This window comes from Solea solea, chromosome 4, assembly GCF_958295425.1.
Source record: "Solea solea chromosome 4, fSolSol10.1, whole genome shotgun sequence".
NCBI lineage: Eukaryota > Metazoa > Chordata > Actinopteri > Pleuronectiformes > Soleidae > Solea > Solea solea.
Genome location: NC_081137.1, coordinates 19,793,397 through 19,813,946, shown reverse-complemented (window position 1 = coordinate 19,813,946; position 20,550 = coordinate 19,793,397). Strand labels below are relative to the sequence as shown.

Sequence of the window (20,550 nt, the reverse complement as noted above, 5' to 3'; positions counted from 1 at the left end):
TTCATTGGCTATCAATAATAGCCCCTCCCAAGACGAGCCCACCTTCACTCTCCCTTCTTCCTGATTGGTTTGAGCATTCGCGCGCCAATAATGAAACTTCCTTTAAAAGCCACTTCCGCGTTGGCAACAATCGTGCAGTAGGAGGGAGAGGAGCTGAGAGGTAAGTTGTTGCGTTCACACTACCACACTACCTGATAGCAGGTGCTATTTTCTTTTTAGAAGAGAAGAAGTAGAAGAGATGTCCGACACGGAACGAAACTTGACAGAAATCAAGCCAAACGGCGCTGAACTGTAGATCAGTTAAACTAGTTGACAATCCTAAAACCTGGGTTGATCCAAATGACCGGTCTAAAATCTCAATAATTAACAGAGGAGTCTGGTCCGCGAACGGCATCACACTGCCGCTGTGTTTCAGTCCAGCGACTGTGCCAGACGGGGTCTGTGCTCCGGTCATGGAGGAAATACTGAACAAATAGTTTTAATGAACTGATTCTAGTGATTCAGTGACACTGAAAACAACTGCTTCGTCACTCGTGTGTGGCGTATAAAACGAAGTCACGGCAGTTTCACGCCACTGTTGCCCACTCCTCAGTAAGGAAAGTCGCTATTGGCTGTCCTAAAAGTCGCTAAATGAAGCCATCGCCTGATTTGCATCATTGACAATTTGCCTGATATAATCGCGTTTGTGCCGTGACACGGTACAGATATCAGTACAGACACATATCAAGACATAACATCTATGTTATATACACCATAAATAAACGCTGACTATGCTGGTGTACGGGTTATTTTCTGCTCTCATTCTTATCATTTCTTAACCGGAACAGGCTCCTATCTCAACTACTGCACCAAGGGAGCAGGGGAGGGCGGAGCGTCAGGGGTAAGTTGTACTTTAAATTCTTTTTTATTTCTACTCTGTGTTTCACCACTAACGTCAGTTGTCTTCTTATCGGTAATGACGTATTTCCACTGGCTCTACTTGCCTCGCCACGGCACGGTTGAAGTAGCGTTTCCACTACTACAGTACCTGATAGCAGGTGATCAGTTAAACTAGTTGACAAGACTAAAACCTGGGTTGATCCAAAATACCGGTCTAAAATCTCAATAATTAACAGAGGAGTCTGGTCCGCGACCGGCATCACACTGCTGCTGTGTTTCTGTCCAGCGACTGTGCCAGACGGTGTCTGTGCTCCGGTCATGGAGGAAATACTGAACTAATAGTTTTAATGAACTGATTAAAAGTCACCGCAGTTTCACTCCACTGTTGCCCACTCCTCAGTAAGGAAAGTCGCTAAATGAAGGCATCGCCTGATTTGCATCATTGACAATTTGCCTGATATAACCGCACCATACAGATATCAGTGCAGACACGAGGCGAGTAGATTCGGTGGAAATACGCCATAAATAAACGCTGACTTTTGCTGGTTTACTGGTTATTTTCTGCTCTCATTCTTATTATCTCTTCACCCCAACAGGCTCCACTCTCAACTGCTGCACAGGGGAGGGCGGAGAGTGAGAGGTAAGTTGTACTTTTAAATTCTTTTTTTATCTGGTCTGGTCCGCGACCGGCATCACACTGCCGCTGTGTTTCAGTCCAGCGACTGTGCCAGACGGCGTCTGTGCTCCGGTCATGGAGGAAATACTGAACAAATAGTTTTAATGAACTGATTCTAGTGATTCAGTGACACTGAAAACAACTGCTCCACAAGTCACTCTTGTGTGTGTGTGTGTGTGGCGTATAAAACGAAGTCACTGCAGTTTCACGCCACTGTTGCCCACTCCTCAGTAAGGAAAGTCACTATTGGCTGTCCTAAAAGTCGCTAAATGACGCCATCGCCTGATTTGCATCATTGACAATTTGCCTGATATAACCGCACCATACAGATATCAGTACAGACATGAGGCGAGTAGATTCGGTGGAAATGCGCCATAAATAAACGCTGACTTTTGCTGGTTTATGGGTTATTTTCTGCTCTCATTCTTATCATCTCTTCACCCCAACAGGCTCCTATCTCAACTGTGCATGGGGGTGCAGTGGAGGTCGGAGCGTGAGAGGTAAGTTGTACTTTACATTTTTTTTTTTTTTTTCTACTCTCTGTGTTTCACCACTAACATCAGTTGTCTTCTTATCGGTAATGGCGTATTTCCACCGGCTCTACTCGCCACGGTACGGTTGAAGTAGCGTTTCCACTACTACAGTACCTGATAGCAGGTGCTATTTTTAGAGAAGAAGTAGAAGAGATGTCTGACACGGAACAAAACTTGACAGAAATCAAGCCGAACAGCGCCAAACTGTAGATCAGTTAAACTACTTGACAATCCTAAAACCTGGGTTGATCCCAATTACCGGTCTAAAATCTCAATAATTAACAGAGGAGTCTGGTCCGCGACCGGCATCACACTGCTGCTGTGTTTCAGTCCAGCGCGTGTGTGTGCGTGCGTATGTGCGTGTGTGACGCAGTTTCACGCCACTGTTGCCCACTCCTCAGTAAGGAAAGTCCTGATATGCATCATTGACAATTTGCCTGATATAACCGCACCATACAGATATCAGTACAGACACATATCAAGACATAACATCTGTGTTATGTCTTGATATGTGTCAAATGCAGTCATTTATTTTAGTGTGAGACTGAGTGAAGAAACATTTACAGTCCGCTCTGTAAACCAGTGCGGGAACAGCAGACGTCATGCGAGATTCATTAGCAGCCTGGACGCGGAGTGGTGAGGGTCTAAATCTCTCAATCGTACTGTGTCGAGGCGAGTAGATTCGGTGGAAATACGCCATAAATAAACGCTGACTTTTGCTGTTTTACGTGTTATTTCCTGCTCTCATTCTTATCATCTCTTCACCCCAACAGGCTCCAATCTCAACTGCTGCACCCAGGAAGCAGAGGAGGACGTGAGTCCTTTTTCTGTTGTAGGCGTTATAAAGCGTTAAAGCTTTAAAGGGCCAGTAATATAACTAAAGCTTCAGTGGAAGCAAAACTTTAATGCCAGCGGGTGCACCCTATAAAATGGCTAAAATGGTTTCAAGGTATTTCCTCGGTTCTCGGTATTTCATGGTTTCAAGGTATTTTACTGGTTCTCAGTATTTCAAGGTTTCACAAGGGATTTCTCGGGCTCAATCTCAACTGCTGCACCCAGAGAGGGAGCAGGGGAGGACCTGATTCACTTTTCTGTTCTCGGCTTTATAAAGCTACATTTAAAGGTTTATATAGGACCAATATTACTAAAGCTTCAGAGGAAGCAAAACTTTAATGCCAGCGGGTGCACCCTTTAAAATGGCTAAAATGGTTTCAAGGTTTCATGGTTTCTCAAGGGATTTCTCAGGTTCAATCTCAACTGCTGCACCCAGAGAGGGAGCAGGCGAGGACCTGAGTCCCTTTTCTGTTCTCGGCTTTATAAAGCTACATTTAAAGGTTTATATAGGACCAATACTATTATAAAGCTTCAGAGGAAGCAAAAACTTTAATAGCCCTATAAAATGGCTAAAATGGTTTCACAAGGTCTTGTGGTATTTCATGGTTTACAAGAGACCCCAAGGTTTTCCAAGGGGTTTCTCAAATATGTTACAGCACAAAACAGTGACTTTCAACATGACCTTCAAACGGCACTTAGCTGTGATGTAGGCTGTTTGACTGTGCTGTGTGGCTGTGTGGCTGTGTGCTGCGCTATCTGCGCAGTGCAATGTATTGTTTTGGTGCAGTGCATTGGGTGAAATGTACTGTTTCTGGAGTTGGTCCAGGCTATTGGGTGCAATACATTTTATTGGGTGCTAGCCAAAGACAATGGATCCGTCGCAATGCAACACAAGACATAGAAGCTTGTGATCCACAGTCCCCTCCCCTAACGGTCCTCGTCCACCTGAACGAAAAAGGGTGGCAAATCTCCCCCCAAACTCGACTGTGGCTAAAGTGACTGCTGTCTGTTGCTGCTTTGTGACCGATACAATGGAACTGGATTGGACCAAATGGAACTGGATTGGACCAAGTGGAACTGGATCGGATCCTATGGAACTGGATTGAACCCGATGGAACTGGAATTGGACTATCTTACCGTAGCATATCTCTTTTGTAAAAAAGATCTGTTGTACAGATCGGTTGTACATGTAGTTTGTTGCATCTGTCCTCTCATTGTATGACGAGTCAGAACTGAGCTGTGATTTAAGTCACTGGGGTGTTTGCTGCTGCTGCTGCTTTTACTAATCTATTCCAGAAGAGAGACGTACTTCTGGAATAGCCCCCCCGGTCAGTGGCCACCATGAGACAGAAGAACCTATGGTGGTGAGTATCCCAATCTCCTCCTGTGGCTTGAGTAACTGGTGTTTGTTGCTGCTTTGGGGGGGGGGTTTCTTTTTTACTCCTATTTCAGAAGAGAGACGTACTTCTGGAATAGCCCCCCTGGTCAGTGGCCACCATGAGACAGAAGAACCTATGGTGGTGAGTATCCCAATCTCCTCCTGTGGCTTGAGTAACTGGTGTTTGTTGCTGCTTTTGTGGGTTTTTTTTTTTCCCCCTTATTTATTCCAGAAAGGAGACCCAACATGGAGACCTTGAGGCAACGCTTGGCGGATCTCCACGACATCTCAGAACATGTTACATTATTACGTTGTTACATCTGTATAAGTGTTTCAATGTATGCTCTTAAACAAAAACTTAGTCAAAGCGACGTTTTAAGTAAAACCTTAAAGTTGCTTCCACAGCAACACAAAACTTAGTCAAAGCGACGTTTGAAGTAAAACCTTAAAGTTGCTGCCACAGCAACACAAAACTTAGTCAAAGCGACGTTAAAAGTAAAACCTTAAAGTTGCTGCCACAGCAACACAAAACTTAGTCAAAGCGACGTTAAAAGTAAAACCTTAAAGTTGCCACAGCAACAAAACTTTATATTAAAAGCACAAAATGGGGGCCCCTTGTGTGTTTTACATTGCTGTAACATGTTTTGGTCGATGTTGTTCTGCTCCTGTTCTCGCTGTCTTGTCTCTACCTCCTATCTCCTATCACCCCAACCGGTCGAGGCAGATGGCCGCACATTTTGAGTCTGGTTCTGTCAGAGATTTCTTCCTGTTAAAAGGGAGTTTTTTCTCTCCACTGTTGGCACTTGTGCTTGCTCATTGTGTGAATTGTTGGGTTTCTCTTCTCTCTAAGATAAAATGGACTTACTGATAGAAATGTTAATCGCAGCTAAGTCAGACAACAACAACACTCCATGCACCTACACACTTAGTTCAGGACAGAGTGAGAGTAGTCAGCGTTAGCAACGTTTGTGTTTCAATGTTTGTTTGTCATTGTTGTCTGCGTCATTCATGTTGTAAACGTCCCCTTCTTTTGTCTCCGTCCTCTATCTTCCCCAATCCCTCTTCCCCTTTTCCCATTGATGACCGTTCACAGTGCAGGGACTGTAATGGACTCTTCGCTGTGAACGAAGAGCAAAACTGTCCGACACTAACAGACTCACAGTCCTGTCCGACTGTTTGTCTAAGTTGTGGGACAGGACATATCAATGAGACGAGGTCCGAGACACACTTTGTCCCTGTTTGCGTGACAAGGAGAGGAGAAAAGAGGAGACGAGGAAAGGATGATGGAGCAGCATCAGCCTCTGCAGGAGGACGGAGACGATAACGTGAAGTTGCCCCAAGTTAATTTTCTGTTTTCATGCGTTCACAGAAACCAGCAGCGAAACACATGGACTGGATTTCACTGACTGGACTGGATGTGATTTACCTGTGTGAGTAGACAAACAGATTTCCTTGTATTTTCTTTCTTTCTTTCCTTTCTGTCCTCTTTCATCCTCTTATTGCTTTCCTTTTCCCCTTCCTTCCATTGTTTCTTTTTTCATTTCTTTCTGGGCCCTCCTTCCCTCCCTTCTTTCTTTCTGCCATTGTACCTTTCTTTTATTCATTTTTTTTATTTCTTTCCTCTATCCCTTCTTTCATTTCTTTCCTTCTCCTATTATTCTTTATTACTTTACTTTTTACTCTCCCTTCTGTCACCGTATTTCTTTCACTGCCACTTGTTGTTATTTATGTCTAACTTTCTTTCTATCCCTTCTCTCTCCTCTCTTTCTTTCCTTTCTTTTTTGATTCAATGAAGTTTTAGTGCGGCCAGCTGGGGGCGCCACAGCCACTTCACCCCATCAGTATGGATTAAGAAGTTTGAAGTTTTTGTATAAATTAATAGAAAATGGCTCTCTATTTTTTTTTTTCCATTGCTTTGAAAAGTCACCTGATTATTTACACTTTAACTTCATTTATAATTCACACTTAAGTGTTGCATTGGGAGTTGTTCCGTCTTTTGTATTCGTGAACAATAAGTTAACTGTTCATTTTTATTTATTTTTTGGAATATTTTCTGGTTTCTTTGCTCCATAGAAAAAAGAAGTCATTACAACAGAATCATTTGAGAACATCATCATTTCCAGGTTTGACAAACACTGATCAATATTTTTCTACATTTCATGACATTTCATGGACCAAACTATTACTCCATTCATCGAGAAAATTAATTGATTATAAATATATTCGTTAGCTGCAGCTCTACTACGGTGGCCTTGACGTGCAAATCACCAACACAAATGGGAAATTCAACATTAACTGAAATGCAACAACCAGTTTCAGTTAATGTTCTTGTGTTTTGGTTGTTTTAGCTGATGTTGTTTCAGTTGATGTCGTTGACGTTTGTGTTTCAGTTGCCGTTGTTGGGTTTCGGTTAACTGTGTTGTGTTTCAGTTGCTGTTGTTGGGTTTCGGTTGACGGTGTTGTGTTTCAGTTGCTGTTGTTGGGTTTCGGTTGACAGTGTTGGGTTTCAGTTGCCGGTGTTTTCCTATTTGTGTTGGTGATTTGCACTTCAAGGCCACCGTAGTAGAGCTGCAGCTAACAATTATATTCATAATCAATTAATTCTCAATGGATGGAATAATCGTTTGGTCCATGAAATGTCATGAAATGTAGAAAAATACTGATCAGTGTTTGTCAAACCTGGAAATGATGATGTTCTCAAATGATTCAGTTTTAATGATTTATTTGGTTTTTTTTCTAGTTCTTTATAATCTTTTACCTTTTATATAATCTTACTGCTTTAAGGAAAGAATCTGAATTAAACCTAATCCTATATTTATTTATTCTCTGTGCAGCATCTTAAATCTGCCTTTTGTGTAAAGAAGAAAAAAAAATTTAAAATAACCTGGTCACTGTCATTTATGTGTATACATTTACAAATGATCCAAAGTGAAAATAATTGGCAAACTTAAAATGGTTAGCTTCTGGTGTAACACTGATGTTGATGACTTCATTGTCTTACAACTAATAAAATGGCCAATCACTTAAAACAACTTGTTTTCATTTATTATTATTTAATTTTTATACCACCAAGCAAATCTCCTGGAACACAGATGAATATTAACTTAGCTGTCACTCAAAATGTTTAATTTAGTAGAGGTAAAAACTGATTGAGTTAGCACTACTTAATCACTACTTCATCTATTTTAAAAATCTGTGACTGGTCTAAAATCCCTCTGATTTTCAGAAGAAACACTGACACCTTGTGGTACAAAAGGAAACTGCACTTTCATTGTGATTTTTTTAAAACCTCTATTTTTAGGTATTGATATGAATATGAAATTATATATTATGAAAACTTCCTTGACATTTTTGCTTTGTAAAATAAGGTTATAAATTCAAGACCATTGTCTTACTGTGGAGACAAAATATAAATACATCAATATTAAGCAATATAATGTTTTGTTTTCATTTAAAAAAACAAAAACAAAACACCACTGGTATCAACCTTAAAAACCCCACAAGTTATGTCCTGTGTGTACATGTTAAATGTTGTTTACTCACAATTAAATTGATTAATTTGGAATAAATGACTGAATTAATGTGGAAAAAGTTTATCGAAAAACTGTGACAGTGAATCACAGGCATGATTTAAACAGTCAAGCAAAAACAAATTTGAAATGATCTTAAAATTAATATCAAACGTACCTCTGACAGATGAAAACCTAAGAAATAACTGCATTTTCTGATTAAGTCTGACTAATTAACCTAATCCTATATTTAAATGTGTACTTTAATCTTTCTTCTTTTTGCTTTTTGTTTAACCTTTTCTAATTTATTTTATGCTGTTTTGTTTGTGCCTATTTTCCTGTTTTATATTGTGTTTTTTTCATGTCTCTGTGCAGCATCTTGAATGTGCCTTTTGTGTCATTTATGTGTATACAGTGAGTAAATGCTTAGTTTTAGTTCCATTTTGATTAGTTTTAGTGTTACTATGAGTTTTTTTTTTTTGTTTATGTAATATGGAGTATTTGCAAGATGCGAACAGGTCATAATAAGTATTGTGTCATAAAAAAAACAGCAAACGATGCCATTTCAAAAGTTTATTAGGACAGATGAACAATCATTCCTGTATCAAATAAAACAGTCTACAAGGAAGTAGACTAAAAATGTGCGTCGTGTGGGGTAAAAATCAAATAGCCAACAGACTAAAGACACATGAACATGACATAAAATAATAAGAATAAATAACCCTCATGAGACACATCTACTAACAACATAAGTTAATTTCTGTTACTCAGTTTTTGTAACAATCCATGGAGCATGTATAACTGACCACAGTGCAGCCTGAGCGCCTTCTTCTTTCACGCTGCTCCTGAGGACAGGCGGTGGGTCGTCTTGGAGTGTTGCTCTGCCCTCCTTAGTAAAGTGAGCAAACTTCCTCCCATAACTGCAAGCAAAAACATGTTTGTTTTTTTGCATCATTTTTTTTCTGACGGTCTGCTGTGGACGCTGAGTCGCCATGGATGCTGGAGTGGACGCTGGAGTCACCGTGGATGCCAAAGTTGCAGTGATATTTGTGGTTGCTGTCTTGCAGCAGGTTTTATACTGACGGACAAAACATTTTTCACAAAGACTTTTGTGCAAAAGCCACAGTGATGATGGCTGCTTTGCACACAGTCAAGGTGGCATTTGTAGGCACTGTATCCTAATAGACAGATAGGAAAAGTGATTCAGAGGTTTCAAGAAGCAAACAAAACAATACACTTTTCAAACCCTGGCTGTCTGAGAGGCACAGTGTTACATTACTTCTGAATGAAGAGCTTCAAAGAACAATCATTATTATCAGGGGCATCTATAAAAATGCAGGAATCTTGAAACGTTTTTTTCAAAATCTAAATTCTCAACAAGAGTGAAAAATATACATGGACTCAAGATTCTATACACATGAAGTACAGTAGACATAGATGAAATGACTCTAGTGTTAGTTTTCCTTTTGTGAGTGTCTGATACTCAAAGGCATGAGTTGAATAGTCTGATGGTCACACTTATCCATGGTTCTAAACAAACAGAAATAACATCATATTTCATAATATGTAAGGCTCATGGGGAAATTAAGGCCTTTCAGCATTGAAATTAAAACAAATATCTGATAATATAGATGGACTTACCACCATACTCTGCACTTGACCATCGGTGTAGTTCCTCTATGTATCTCCTCAGCTCAGCGCCTTCTTCATCAGTTAAAGTAGTGTTGCTCTAGAAGAGAATTATAAAATTAAATTGTATTTTGTATTTTTAACATGGGAAAATGTTTAATCCAGAATCAAGTAGTAATTAACTGGATTGCATTTGCCGATAAGCCTATCCTAAAATATATGCAGGCTTACTGAAATGAATCTAATCAAATGACACTGTTGACAGAACTCAATATAAAAATGTTCAATATAAGTGTTCAATATAAAAATGTGCTCTTTATCCATTCTTACCTTTTCCTCCGTCATTGTGCGAGTAGAACACGTTGTTTTGTGTTGTTTGTGTTGTTACTCAATGTTAATGTCAGGGCTTTTCTTGATGTTCACACCCATGGGGCTGTTATATTATCATGGGGTTGTGAAATTAATGGAAACATAACATCATTAGCAAATTAGCAGATGATTTAAAAAATGAAAACACCCTGAATACAAGCACAATGAAATCTGTGAGTACTTTTGATGTGCACATTTTTCTCTTTAAATCAATCTTTATTGTACTTAAGTGCTTAAACCTGCACCGTCCTTGCAGAGATGTTACTTTTAAAATTGCCTCAATGAATCATGTATATATTTCCAGGCAGACGTAAACAAGGCAGTGAAGGCAGCACAAAATGCCTTCAAGTTGGGGTCACCATGGCGACGGATGGACGCTTCTCAACGTGGCCTTCTGCTCAACCGACTGGCCGACGCCATCGAGAGGGACTCGAGCGGAAACTTACGGCCTATCTTGCCGTAAGTCAATCTTGCGCCATCACATGATACACTGTTAACACATGGATCCTCCTCACTCGCATGGAGGTGGTTTGGCTTTGAAAACAAATGCTAATGTAAATATATATGGGTAAGGCTTATCTATATATATATATATATATATATATATATATATATATATATAATATATGTATGTATAACATAAATACTGTATATATACACATATATATGTATATATATGTTTAAGGCTTATATATGTATAATATATGTATGTATAACATATGTATGTATAACATATATATACACATATATGTATATTATTGTGTAAGGCTTATATATATAATATATGTATGTATAACATATGTATGTATAACATATATATTCACATATATGTATATATATATGTGTAAGGCTTATATATATATATAATATATGTATGTATAACATATATATATACACACATATATGTATATATATGTGTAAGGCTTATATATATACATATATAATATATGTATATACTGTATATATATATATAAGTTATATAAGTTAACTGCAGAGGGACGTATAACCACCATTTCCTCACCTCTGGCTGACGTCGTTCTCCTTTCAGGTGCTGCTATTGCGAGACACATGGACATTGACAAGGTGGCTTTCACTGGATCCACAGAGGTAGGAACAGTTTCTTCCTTTTTTCTTTCTTTTTTGAGTAAATAATGTGTCTGTGTGTTCATCACTTTAACCCTAAGTAGCTACATATTCAGCCATGGAGAACGGAACCTCCACTGTGCTTCCTATCCATTGTCTGGGAGCTAAAGCAGGAACGCTTAACACTTGTGGTAGCTGCTATCACCTTGTTTGAAGACAGTACCTAAGTGTACATGGACACAAGTAATCAGAATAAAAATATGCCATGTAAACATAAAAAATTCAATTCTGATCGAGAGGACTGACAGATAGGTGTTCATAACAACATATCAGCTTCATCCAACTAATTCATAGCTTTCAAAGATGGGACATATATCAGTCCATGGTGCTTGTATCAATACAGCATGAATACAACTTTTGTATGGGTCTGAACAGCCCTCACATGCAAAGGCAGAGACAGAGTTTAGTGATAATGCATCAAGATATTTAACATTGGGTTTGCAGAAGCCTGCAAGCAAGTAAACAAAATATCAACTAATGACTGAGCACTCCCAAAAGTGAAGCCAGAACATCTGGATTGCCCCGTGGAGCAGAGAACATTACATCAGTGACGCATCAGAGCTTTACAGCTGTGACTTTAAACACTAAGCATCACAAAAGTCACATTCAGGCCTGGTATGAAAGGGTGAGTTCAGGTTTTGTTGAAGTGTGGTTGTTGGAGGTATTGACACGTCGTCGACGGAGACTGCTCTGTGTTACACAGACAACAGGGCTTCACTCAACACAACAACTGAGCTGTTGAAATAGTTGAATGAACTTTCTACGGATAAGCAACCCTATATTTATACTGTTAGGCTGGTGCCAAAACAACCACACATTTGGCCATGTCTGTTTCTAGCCAAAAGTTTTCAGTGATCCCTTCAAATCCACATCATTCCAGAGCGTCACCTTGAGAACTTTATCTCGTCCAAAATATACTGGTGTTCTCCTGTTTATACTTGTCCAAGTACAAGTACAGTTCAGCAACCTTTTTAAAACACTCTGGGTGAAGTACACAAGATTTGCAGATTTATTTTGAAACTGGTAAATACAGTTGAATATTTACATAGCAAACTGGCTATAACCATTGCACATTAAGCTGTGATGTTTGTGTGTTTACAGCAGGGACAAGACATGTTCGTTCCATTAAATCGCTGAGAGACAGGGATTTTTGAGCTGTAGAATTCACCTCTGAAACCTTTTGTGGACACGTCTTTGTGTTTTCAATCAAATTACCATCTGTCTTTGTCATAAAAGAGATCACTTCCTGTGTGCAGCGTGAGAATCTCAAGATCTAAACACTGCTATACTGAGAAACACAGAGAGAGATGTGGAGTTGATGGATTTAATTGGCATTTGGCAAACTCCTTTGACAATCCCACACCAAAGTCCATAGAGAAAATATACAATTTTACATCATAGCACTTGAGAGTGGTTGATCCACTCCTGCCTTCACAAGTTAGTTCAAATTTGTTTTCCTTTATTTAAATTAACCTAACACAGTGGTCCCCAACCCCTGGGTAAATTGGTACCGGGCCACACAGAAAGAATACATAACTTGCATTATTTCCGTTGTATTTATTATCTGATTCTGAACGATGTTTTATTTTGGAAAATTACCGGATTCTGTCCGCCACTTCTGTCTATGACTCACTCGTGACGCATGTCAAGATGCTTGACTCGGTCACATGTCACGGTTGCAAGAAGAAGATCAGCTGGAGATAGTAAATGGCGGCCGTCTTCAAAGTATGTTTGAAAACATTTTCCCATTGATCGAAAGTGCGGTGTTTTCTTTGCAGCGCGAGCGGCTGCTGTTGACGCAGCGCCCGTCTCCCGGCTCGCGTCATCTGGGTCCTCCGTTACCGGCTGCTGTGCAGTTAACAGGCGGGACGTCACATGTTGTACATTTGCCCTTTGGTCAGCGGGCAGCATCCGCAACTGGTTGAATTTCAGCCACAGGAATATTGCGGCTTTGTGGAGATCAGTGATGGACAACCAGATTGTTTATTATTATAGTTAGAAAATACCAGTTTTTATTTTGGTCGTATCATTTTATTTTGTTGAGAAATATCAATAATGTGTGTGTGTGTGCTTTCAAAGATAAATGTTCACTGTGGCTTCATAGACATAATGGAGAGTGTTAACCAGTCAGACAAAGTGTGTCAACCTTATTATATAGCATATTTAGGTAATACTCTGATAAATATCAGTGGTATTTATTTCATCATTTCCAAAATGCCAGTTCATGGTGAAGTTAAAATTTACAGATAGAATTATTTGAGATAAATAAGGTATTGAAATGTATAAATAACTTATGTTTAAAATGAATGCTTTTAAAAAGTTAAAAGTAATTCTTTTGTGCTAAATTACGTCCTGAAGTTCATGATCTGTTTGGTTTTTTTACACTTCCGGTGGGAGAGACTCGAGAGAGGAAGAAGAAGGAAAACCGAGAGAATGGTGAATGGTAGAGTCGAGTCTCCGGAACAGTTTGTATTGCCAGTGGTGAGTTTCCTTCAAACGACGGACTGTGAACTGTGTTTAGTTACGTGTTCCGAGTGTGTGAGTGTTGGACTCTCCACCGCTGTGTTTGTTTTGTAAAATACGAAGACAAGTTCGGTCGAGTGGCTAGCAGGAGCTAGGCTAACGCCATGGTTACGCTGAATGGAGACACCGCCGACAGTGACACGAAGGGCTTCGAAGAGTCGCCTCGGAGGAGAGTTGTCAACGGAGGACGTTTCGCTGCTGCCGAGGGAGACGGAGTTTTGTCGCTACGAGGTGCTGCATGCAGAGACGGTTGCTACCGCAACGAACGAGCGAGGATTCATCAGCTGCGGCCTGGTCCTGCCGAGGAGGTATACGGAGGTATTGGTACTGAGCTCCAACTAAAGCGCGCCAACGAAAGTCAAAACGAGTGCACTCAAAATAGAATAAGACAGTTTAAGAAAAGAAAAACCTAGACCCCGGGGTTCTATTTTTTATTTTCCATTGAGACAGGTTTTGAATGTGTGTTTCCTGCATTTTAATACAGTTCTTGAAACTGAGAAATTTGTGTTGGGATTTATTATATTGTGTTTGTTGTTTAAGTGAGTTTACAGGTCAAGTGTGTTTCCCCAGTCTCCAACTGGTAAATGAGTGAGAATAATACGGTACCCTAGACTGATATGTACTTTTTGAAATGTGTCTTTTACCATAGAATATTTAGGGTTTTAATACACGAGCCGGTGGTGAAAGGGTTACATTTAAAACAACCATAGTTGACCCAAGTGCTGCACAGGCACAACAAAAACTTGGCAGAAGGAGGAGGTGTGTTTTCAGCATGGACTTAAAGGTTTACGGAGTCTGGGCTGCACTTACATGAGAAGATAAACAATTCCATTGACTGGGGGCAGCCACTGAAAAGGCTCAGTCACCTCAGGTTTTGCACCATGTTCTAGGAAAAGACATGGGTAGGTGGTTGGATGATCTTGTTACTGTGGCAGGAGTCTGGACATGCATCCAATCATATAGGTTAGGACCAAACTATTTAAAACATTAAAAACAAGCAGTGAAATCTTAAAATCAGTCCTGAACCAGACAGGAAGCCGGTAGACAGAGGACAAAACTGGTATTATGGGATCACACTTTCTTTTCTAGTCAGAAGAGCAGTAGCTGCAGATGACGAAGACACAACTGTTATAATGTCATAACATCTGTCTCCATCAGTAAAATAATATGAGCTATGTCTTTTCTTTCAGGTGGGTCATCTCATCCAACAGGCGTCAGGCAGCACGAACCTGAAGAAAGTCACTCTGAAACTGGGAGGAAAAAGCTGACGCCAACCGTATGTGTTTGCATATGCAGCTGTGTTTGTTTTACACTGGCACCTCCTTTCACACTGAAATTAGTAGAAGTACCTGGTATTATAAAACCTGGATGAAGCCACTAAAGACTGTGAGGGAATATACAGTATACAGTGGGTAAAGTATTCAGACACGTTTAAATTTTTCACTCTTTGTTTCATTGCAGCCATTTGCTAAAATCAAAAAAGTTCATTTTATTTCTCATTAATGTACAGAAAAAAACCAGAAATGTAGACATTTTTGCAGATTTATTAAAAAAGAAAAACTGAAATATCACATGGTCATAAGTATTCAGACCTTTTGCTGTGACACTCATATTTAACTCACATGCTGTCCATTTCTTCTGATCCTCCTTGAGATGGTTCTGCTCCTTCATTGGAGTCCAGCTGTGTTTAATTAAACTGATTGGACTTGATTAGGAAAGGCACACACCTGTCTATATAAGACCTTACAGCTCACAGTGCAAATGAGAATCATGAGGTCGAAGGAACTGCCCAAGGAGCTTAGAGACAGAATTGTGGCAAGGCACAGATCTGGCCAAGGTTACAAAATAATTTCTGCAGCACTCAAGGTTCCTAAGAGCACAGTGGCCTCCATAATCCTTAAATGGAAGAAGTTAGGGATGACCAGAACTCTTCCTAGACCTGGCCGTCCAGCCAAACTGAGCAATCCTGGGAGAAGAGCCTTGGTGAGAGAGGTAAAGAAGAACCCAAAGATCACTGTGTCTGAGCTCCAGAGATGCAGTAGGGAGATGGGAGAAAGTTCCACAAAGTCAACTATCACTGCAGCCCTCCACCAGTCGGGGCTCTATGGCAGAGTGGCCCGACGGAAGCCTCTCCTCAGTGTAAGACATATGAAAGCCTGCATAGAGTTTGCCAAAAAAACCATGAAGGACTCCCAGACTATGAGAAGTAAGATTCTCTGGTCTGATGAGACCAAGATTGAACTTTTTGGCGTTAATTCTAAGCGGTATGTGTGGAGAAAACCCAGCACTGCTCATCACCTGCCCAATACAATCCCAACAGTGAAACATGGTGGTGGTAGCGTCATGCTATGGGGGTGTTTTTCAGCTGCAGGGACAGGACAACTGGTTGCAATTGAAGGAAAGATGAATGCGGCCAAGTACAGAGATATCCTGGAAGAAAACCTCTTCCAGAGTGCTCAGGACCTCAGACTGGGCCGAAGGTTCACCTTCCAACAAGACAATGACCCTAAGCACACAGCAAAAATAACGAAGGAGTGGCTTCGGAACAACTCTGTGACCATTCTTGACTGGCCCAGCCAGAGCCATGACCTAAACCAATTGAGCATCTCTGGAGAGACCTGAAAATGGCTGTCCACCAACGTTCACCATCCAACCTGACGGAACTGGAGTGGATCTGCAAGGAAGAATGGCAGAGGATCCCCAAATCCAGGTGTGAAAAACTTGTTGCATCATTCCCAAGAAGACTCATGGCTGTACTAGCTCAAAAGGGTGCTTCTACTCAATACTTAGCAAAGGGTCTGAATACTTATGACCATGTGATATTTCAGTTTTTCTTTTTTTAATAAATTTGCAAAAATTTCTACATTTCTGGCAAGATGTGGTGCTGAGTGTACATTAATGAGAAATAAAATGAACTTTTTTGATTTTAGCAAAAGGATGCAATGAAACAAAGAGTGAAAATTTAAAGGGGTCTGAATACTTTCCGTACCCACTGTATGTAATATAATGGAGAGAAAGTATAAAAATATTTAGAATACTTCTACAGATTCTGTTCTATTTTTGTTAGCTTGATAATTCTAATCCCTAAAAAAACAAGGAATTTTCTTATGAAAGGTAAAACATTTTTGTTTGTCTTTTCCTCTCACAGTGGAAGACGCAGTGGAGCAGTCGCACGTTGCTCTGTTTTTCAACCAAGGCCAGTGTTGCTGTGCCGTCTCTCACACCTATGTTCAGGCAGACATCTACGATGAGTTTGTGGAGCGTGCAAAGAGACGAGTGGTGGGAAATCCCTTTGACTTAAATACCGAGCAGGGACCCCAGGTAACACACTCACACTTCATCACAATTAAATGATTCCTTTCACATTATCGTTTAATCTGTTAAAGATCCAGTGTGTGTAAGATGAGTCCTCTCTTTGTCACGGTCTGCAAACTCACCATACGATGTCCCTTATTCTAACTCACTGGACCCTTTTAAATACAAAAACTTCCTTCACTACAACTCTTGGGTGCCTCGGCTCCCCACACAGCTGATGGTGTTTCTGTGTCACCACCTCTACAGGTAGATCAGGAGCAATTCAACAAGATTCTGGGCTACATCAGCAGTGGGAAGAGAGAGGGAGCCAAGCTCATGTGTGGAGGTGGAGTGGCTGCCGACAGAGGCTACTTCATCCAGCCTACTGTGTTTGGAGATGTCCAGGACAACATGACCATTGCCAGAGAGGAGGTAGGATAGTACTGAAGATGAATATTATTGGGTTAGATTTCTATTTTTAATTTTAATGTATTTATATAACATGTTGAACAACACACCCTGTGTCACAATGTAAAACTAAAATAAATATTCCTCTATCCACATACTTAATCTGCCCTAAAGGGACATGGGGGAAAAAAGTTTTATTTTGACATTGGCCTGAAATATAAAGACATCAAATCAGTGCTTGCCAGTAAACACGGTTTCTTTATAAGTGAGAGACATACGAAGAGACTGCTTTTTTTTTAATTTATGTTTTAACCCCCATGAAATGCCTCATGGGCTGGATCAAATCATCTGTTTGTGGACTGTTCACACAGTCTTGAGTTTCCACATCTCTGTATGTAGGCAATAAATCGGCAAGGCTGTAACTATTGATGCACGGTAGTAGGGCTGCAGCGATTACTTTTTTCACCTTCTTAAATGTGAATATGTTCAGGTTTAAAAAAATAATTAAAACCGAATATATTTCAACATTTTCTGAAATTTCTTGGACCAAAAAAGTACTTGATTAATCAATTAGGAAAATAATCCTCAGTTGCAGCCCTACACTGTGGCTGTGTGACTGAACGTGCTCGAGTAGGGAAGGTAAAAAAAAAAAAGTGTTGTCGCATGTTCTCTTGCAGATCTTTGGTCCAGTGATGCAGATCCTCAAGTTTAAAACACTGGAGGAGGTGTTGACAAGAGCCAACGACTCTAAATATGGTCTGGCAGCCGGTGTGTTTACTAAGGACATTGATAAGGCCAACTACATCTCCAGTGGTCTCCGTGCCGGCACAGCCTGGTGAGAGTGGTACTGCTGAAATCAATGAATGAATGAATGAATGAATACTATCCGAGGCATTTTACAGGAAGACACCTTTAGGTATAGATTTGAAAATTAAGTTTGGGAAGAATTACAGGTAATTCAAATCCCTCTATCCTGTGCTGTTCTGGTGCCTCTCACTGCATGGTTAGCTATTGTTTTGTTGTTGTTGACTGTCAAATAAAGTTTAAGATAAAGTATCACAGCAGCAGTTACAATCAAATAAATGGAGATTTTATTTATAATAGTATTAAAATAATGATTAATAACAACATTTTGTTATAGATGTTCTTTCTCCCATAAATGGAATGTTTTATATTTCCAAATTGTGACTAATCTCTCTCTTTGTTTGTGTGTGTGTGTGTGTGTGTGTGTTCTCCAGGATTAACTGTTTTGACGTGTTTGGGGCTCAGGCTCCTTTCGGAGGCTACAAGGCCTCAGGCAACGGCAGAGAGCTCGGAGAGTACGGTCTAGACAACTATACAGAAGTCAAAACGGTAATAACTAAATGTATACCGCTGTTAACTGCAAAGGGTACGTTCACTTTTCGCTCGTTGAGTTCACATTCTCAAACACACTATAAATTCATGTCATGTGTCATGTGCATGAAGTCATAAAAAGTCATGTAAATATATAAAAATAGTTAAAAGTTAATATGTTTACATATACATTATGCATAATTATTCTCACCAGCTTTTCTTCCTGATCTGATGCAATAACACAATAGTGTCAGCATTCACTCTGTATTTGTAATCTGCATTCAGAATAAATACATTTGAGGTACTCGTCTTTGTGTTTATATGTATATAAAATCTTGAATTAGTCCCATAATGAAAATGAAGTTGAATGAAAGTGGTTTCCACTGAATTGCATAGGAACTTCTCAAACCTTCTGCGATACCTTCCAAAATACCTGTCATCTCACTTCACAGCACCAACATGTCATAACAATCTGATTAATGTTTCAAGTAATTATAATTAGAAACAGAACAACACATTTAAAAACCTTAAATTAAATGTGCTGTTCTGTTTCTTCTAAATTGCATTATCAAACTAACATTTCGAAATTTCCAACGATTCTTAGAATGAAGATACAGCTGCTTAAGACTGAATGTATTGCTTTTGTGTTGGAACTGGAATCAACAAAATGTGTGAATTATTTGAAAGTTTGTGGCTATTGACAGCTGACCAATAGATGTCACTCGTGGGGTTGTTGGTTTGACGCTTTGAAGCATCAATTTGTTTTTGGTACAATCAGGAAGAAGCCAAAAGCTTCACTAGGCTCCATCCGCCCATTCCTAGAAGCACTCTTGTGAAAATATCCAGCTGTAAAACAACTAACCTGTATTGTTATTATAAGTTATTCATTGTGTCCAAAATATTTGTTCCCAAACTTGAAACTTGAACGCGTTATTAGTGTTTATTTTCAAGAACATTGCGGCCACCGTAAAGCAAGGCCCTTTGATCAAATTCACTCAAAAGGCTCATTTTAGGATTTTCAAAGAGGATTATCCTGGTCATCCTGCTGAAGGTGGGTGGTGGTCGGTTATTGTTGTCGGGGGTTCGTGTGAGGAGGATGCGGTGATGGGCTGCGCGCAGGCCGGGGCTTGACGGCTCTGTCGTCTCGCTGCAGAACAGATGCATCGACAGCAGTCATTGCTTTGTCCTGTACTTAACATGTGAAGTGTGCTTGTTTTTACTGTATGTTAACCGATAACAGATATGTTTAATAAGCTGGACAGCTACTGCAGACACAGTTTAAAGAGATTATAATGTTAAGTAGTTTAAGAAATGTGCTGTTTTCATTAAGCAGTTCGGTTCATTACACAATGAGCTGACTTTCCCATTTGCTGAAGCTGTGAAGGTTACCAAAACAACCAATATGCACAAACCATGTACTGTTAAGACAAATTTACTTATTCATCCGGTTTTACGAGAAGGGTCTAGCTGCAGACCCGCAGACCACTCAACGACACACACCCTCACTCAACGACACACTCCCTCACACTACACGACACTCAGATTGGGTCACAGAAGAGACTGCGTCTGAAACGTGATAACGTTTACTAACGTGATGACGTTACTTTTATTGAAACTTTATTGACACATGCGTATTTCACAGACACTTGTTGACAAGAGACTTTTATCCCGGTGTGCGACAGGAATAGAGAAGAATAAACACTCGTGTTGACTTATATGAACACAGAAATGTTCTTTCTGTGCAATTTGTGAATAATTAATGTCACTTTGTAAACTATGACATGTTATAGCCAAACTGCTAAAATATAAAAATGCCGATTGGAAACAGGCACGCAGTTCTTTCAACATTTAATTATCACGTTCACACAATATAGTATTACGTTTATGTGAACTAATTATCACGTTTAGACAACATACTATCACATTTATGTGATATAATTATCAAGTTTATACAACATACTATCACATTTATATGATATAATTATCACGTTTATACAATATAGTATTACGTTTTTATAATTATCACTTTGGTACAATATA

The 20,550-nt window shown here is 39.7% G+C and overlaps 1 protein-coding gene and 1 long non-coding RNA gene across 2 annotated transcripts; both read left to right on the top strand.

Annotated features, from left to right (window-relative positions):
• The first annotated feature begins 115 nt into the window (after positions 1–115).
• On the top strand, positions 116–6,897 carry LOC131458833 (uncharacterized). The gene is made up of 7 exons (XR_009240132.1): positions 116–160; positions 828–880; positions 1,476–1,519; positions 2,005–2,055; positions 2,862–4,442; positions 5,670–5,730; positions 6,096–6,897. It is a non-coding gene; the product is annotated as an uncharacterized LOC131458833 (long non-coding RNA).
• Positions 6,898–12,642: 5,745 nt separating this feature from the next.
• On the top strand, positions 12,643–18,663 carry LOC131458832 (aldehyde dehydrogenase, mitochondrial-like). Its single transcript, XM_058628122.1, has 6 exons — positions 12,643–13,791; positions 14,664–14,749; positions 16,622–16,794; positions 17,035–17,199; positions 17,853–18,010; positions 18,414–18,663. The coding sequence occupies exons 4-6, from the start codon at positions 17,104–17,106 to the stop codon at positions 18,646–18,648; spliced, it is 489 nt and encodes a 162-aa protein (XP_058484105.1). The 5' UTR covers positions 12,643–13,791; positions 14,664–14,749; positions 16,622–16,794; positions 17,035–17,103; the 3' UTR covers positions 18,649–18,663.
• Positions 18,664–20,550: the final 1,887 nt, after the last annotated feature.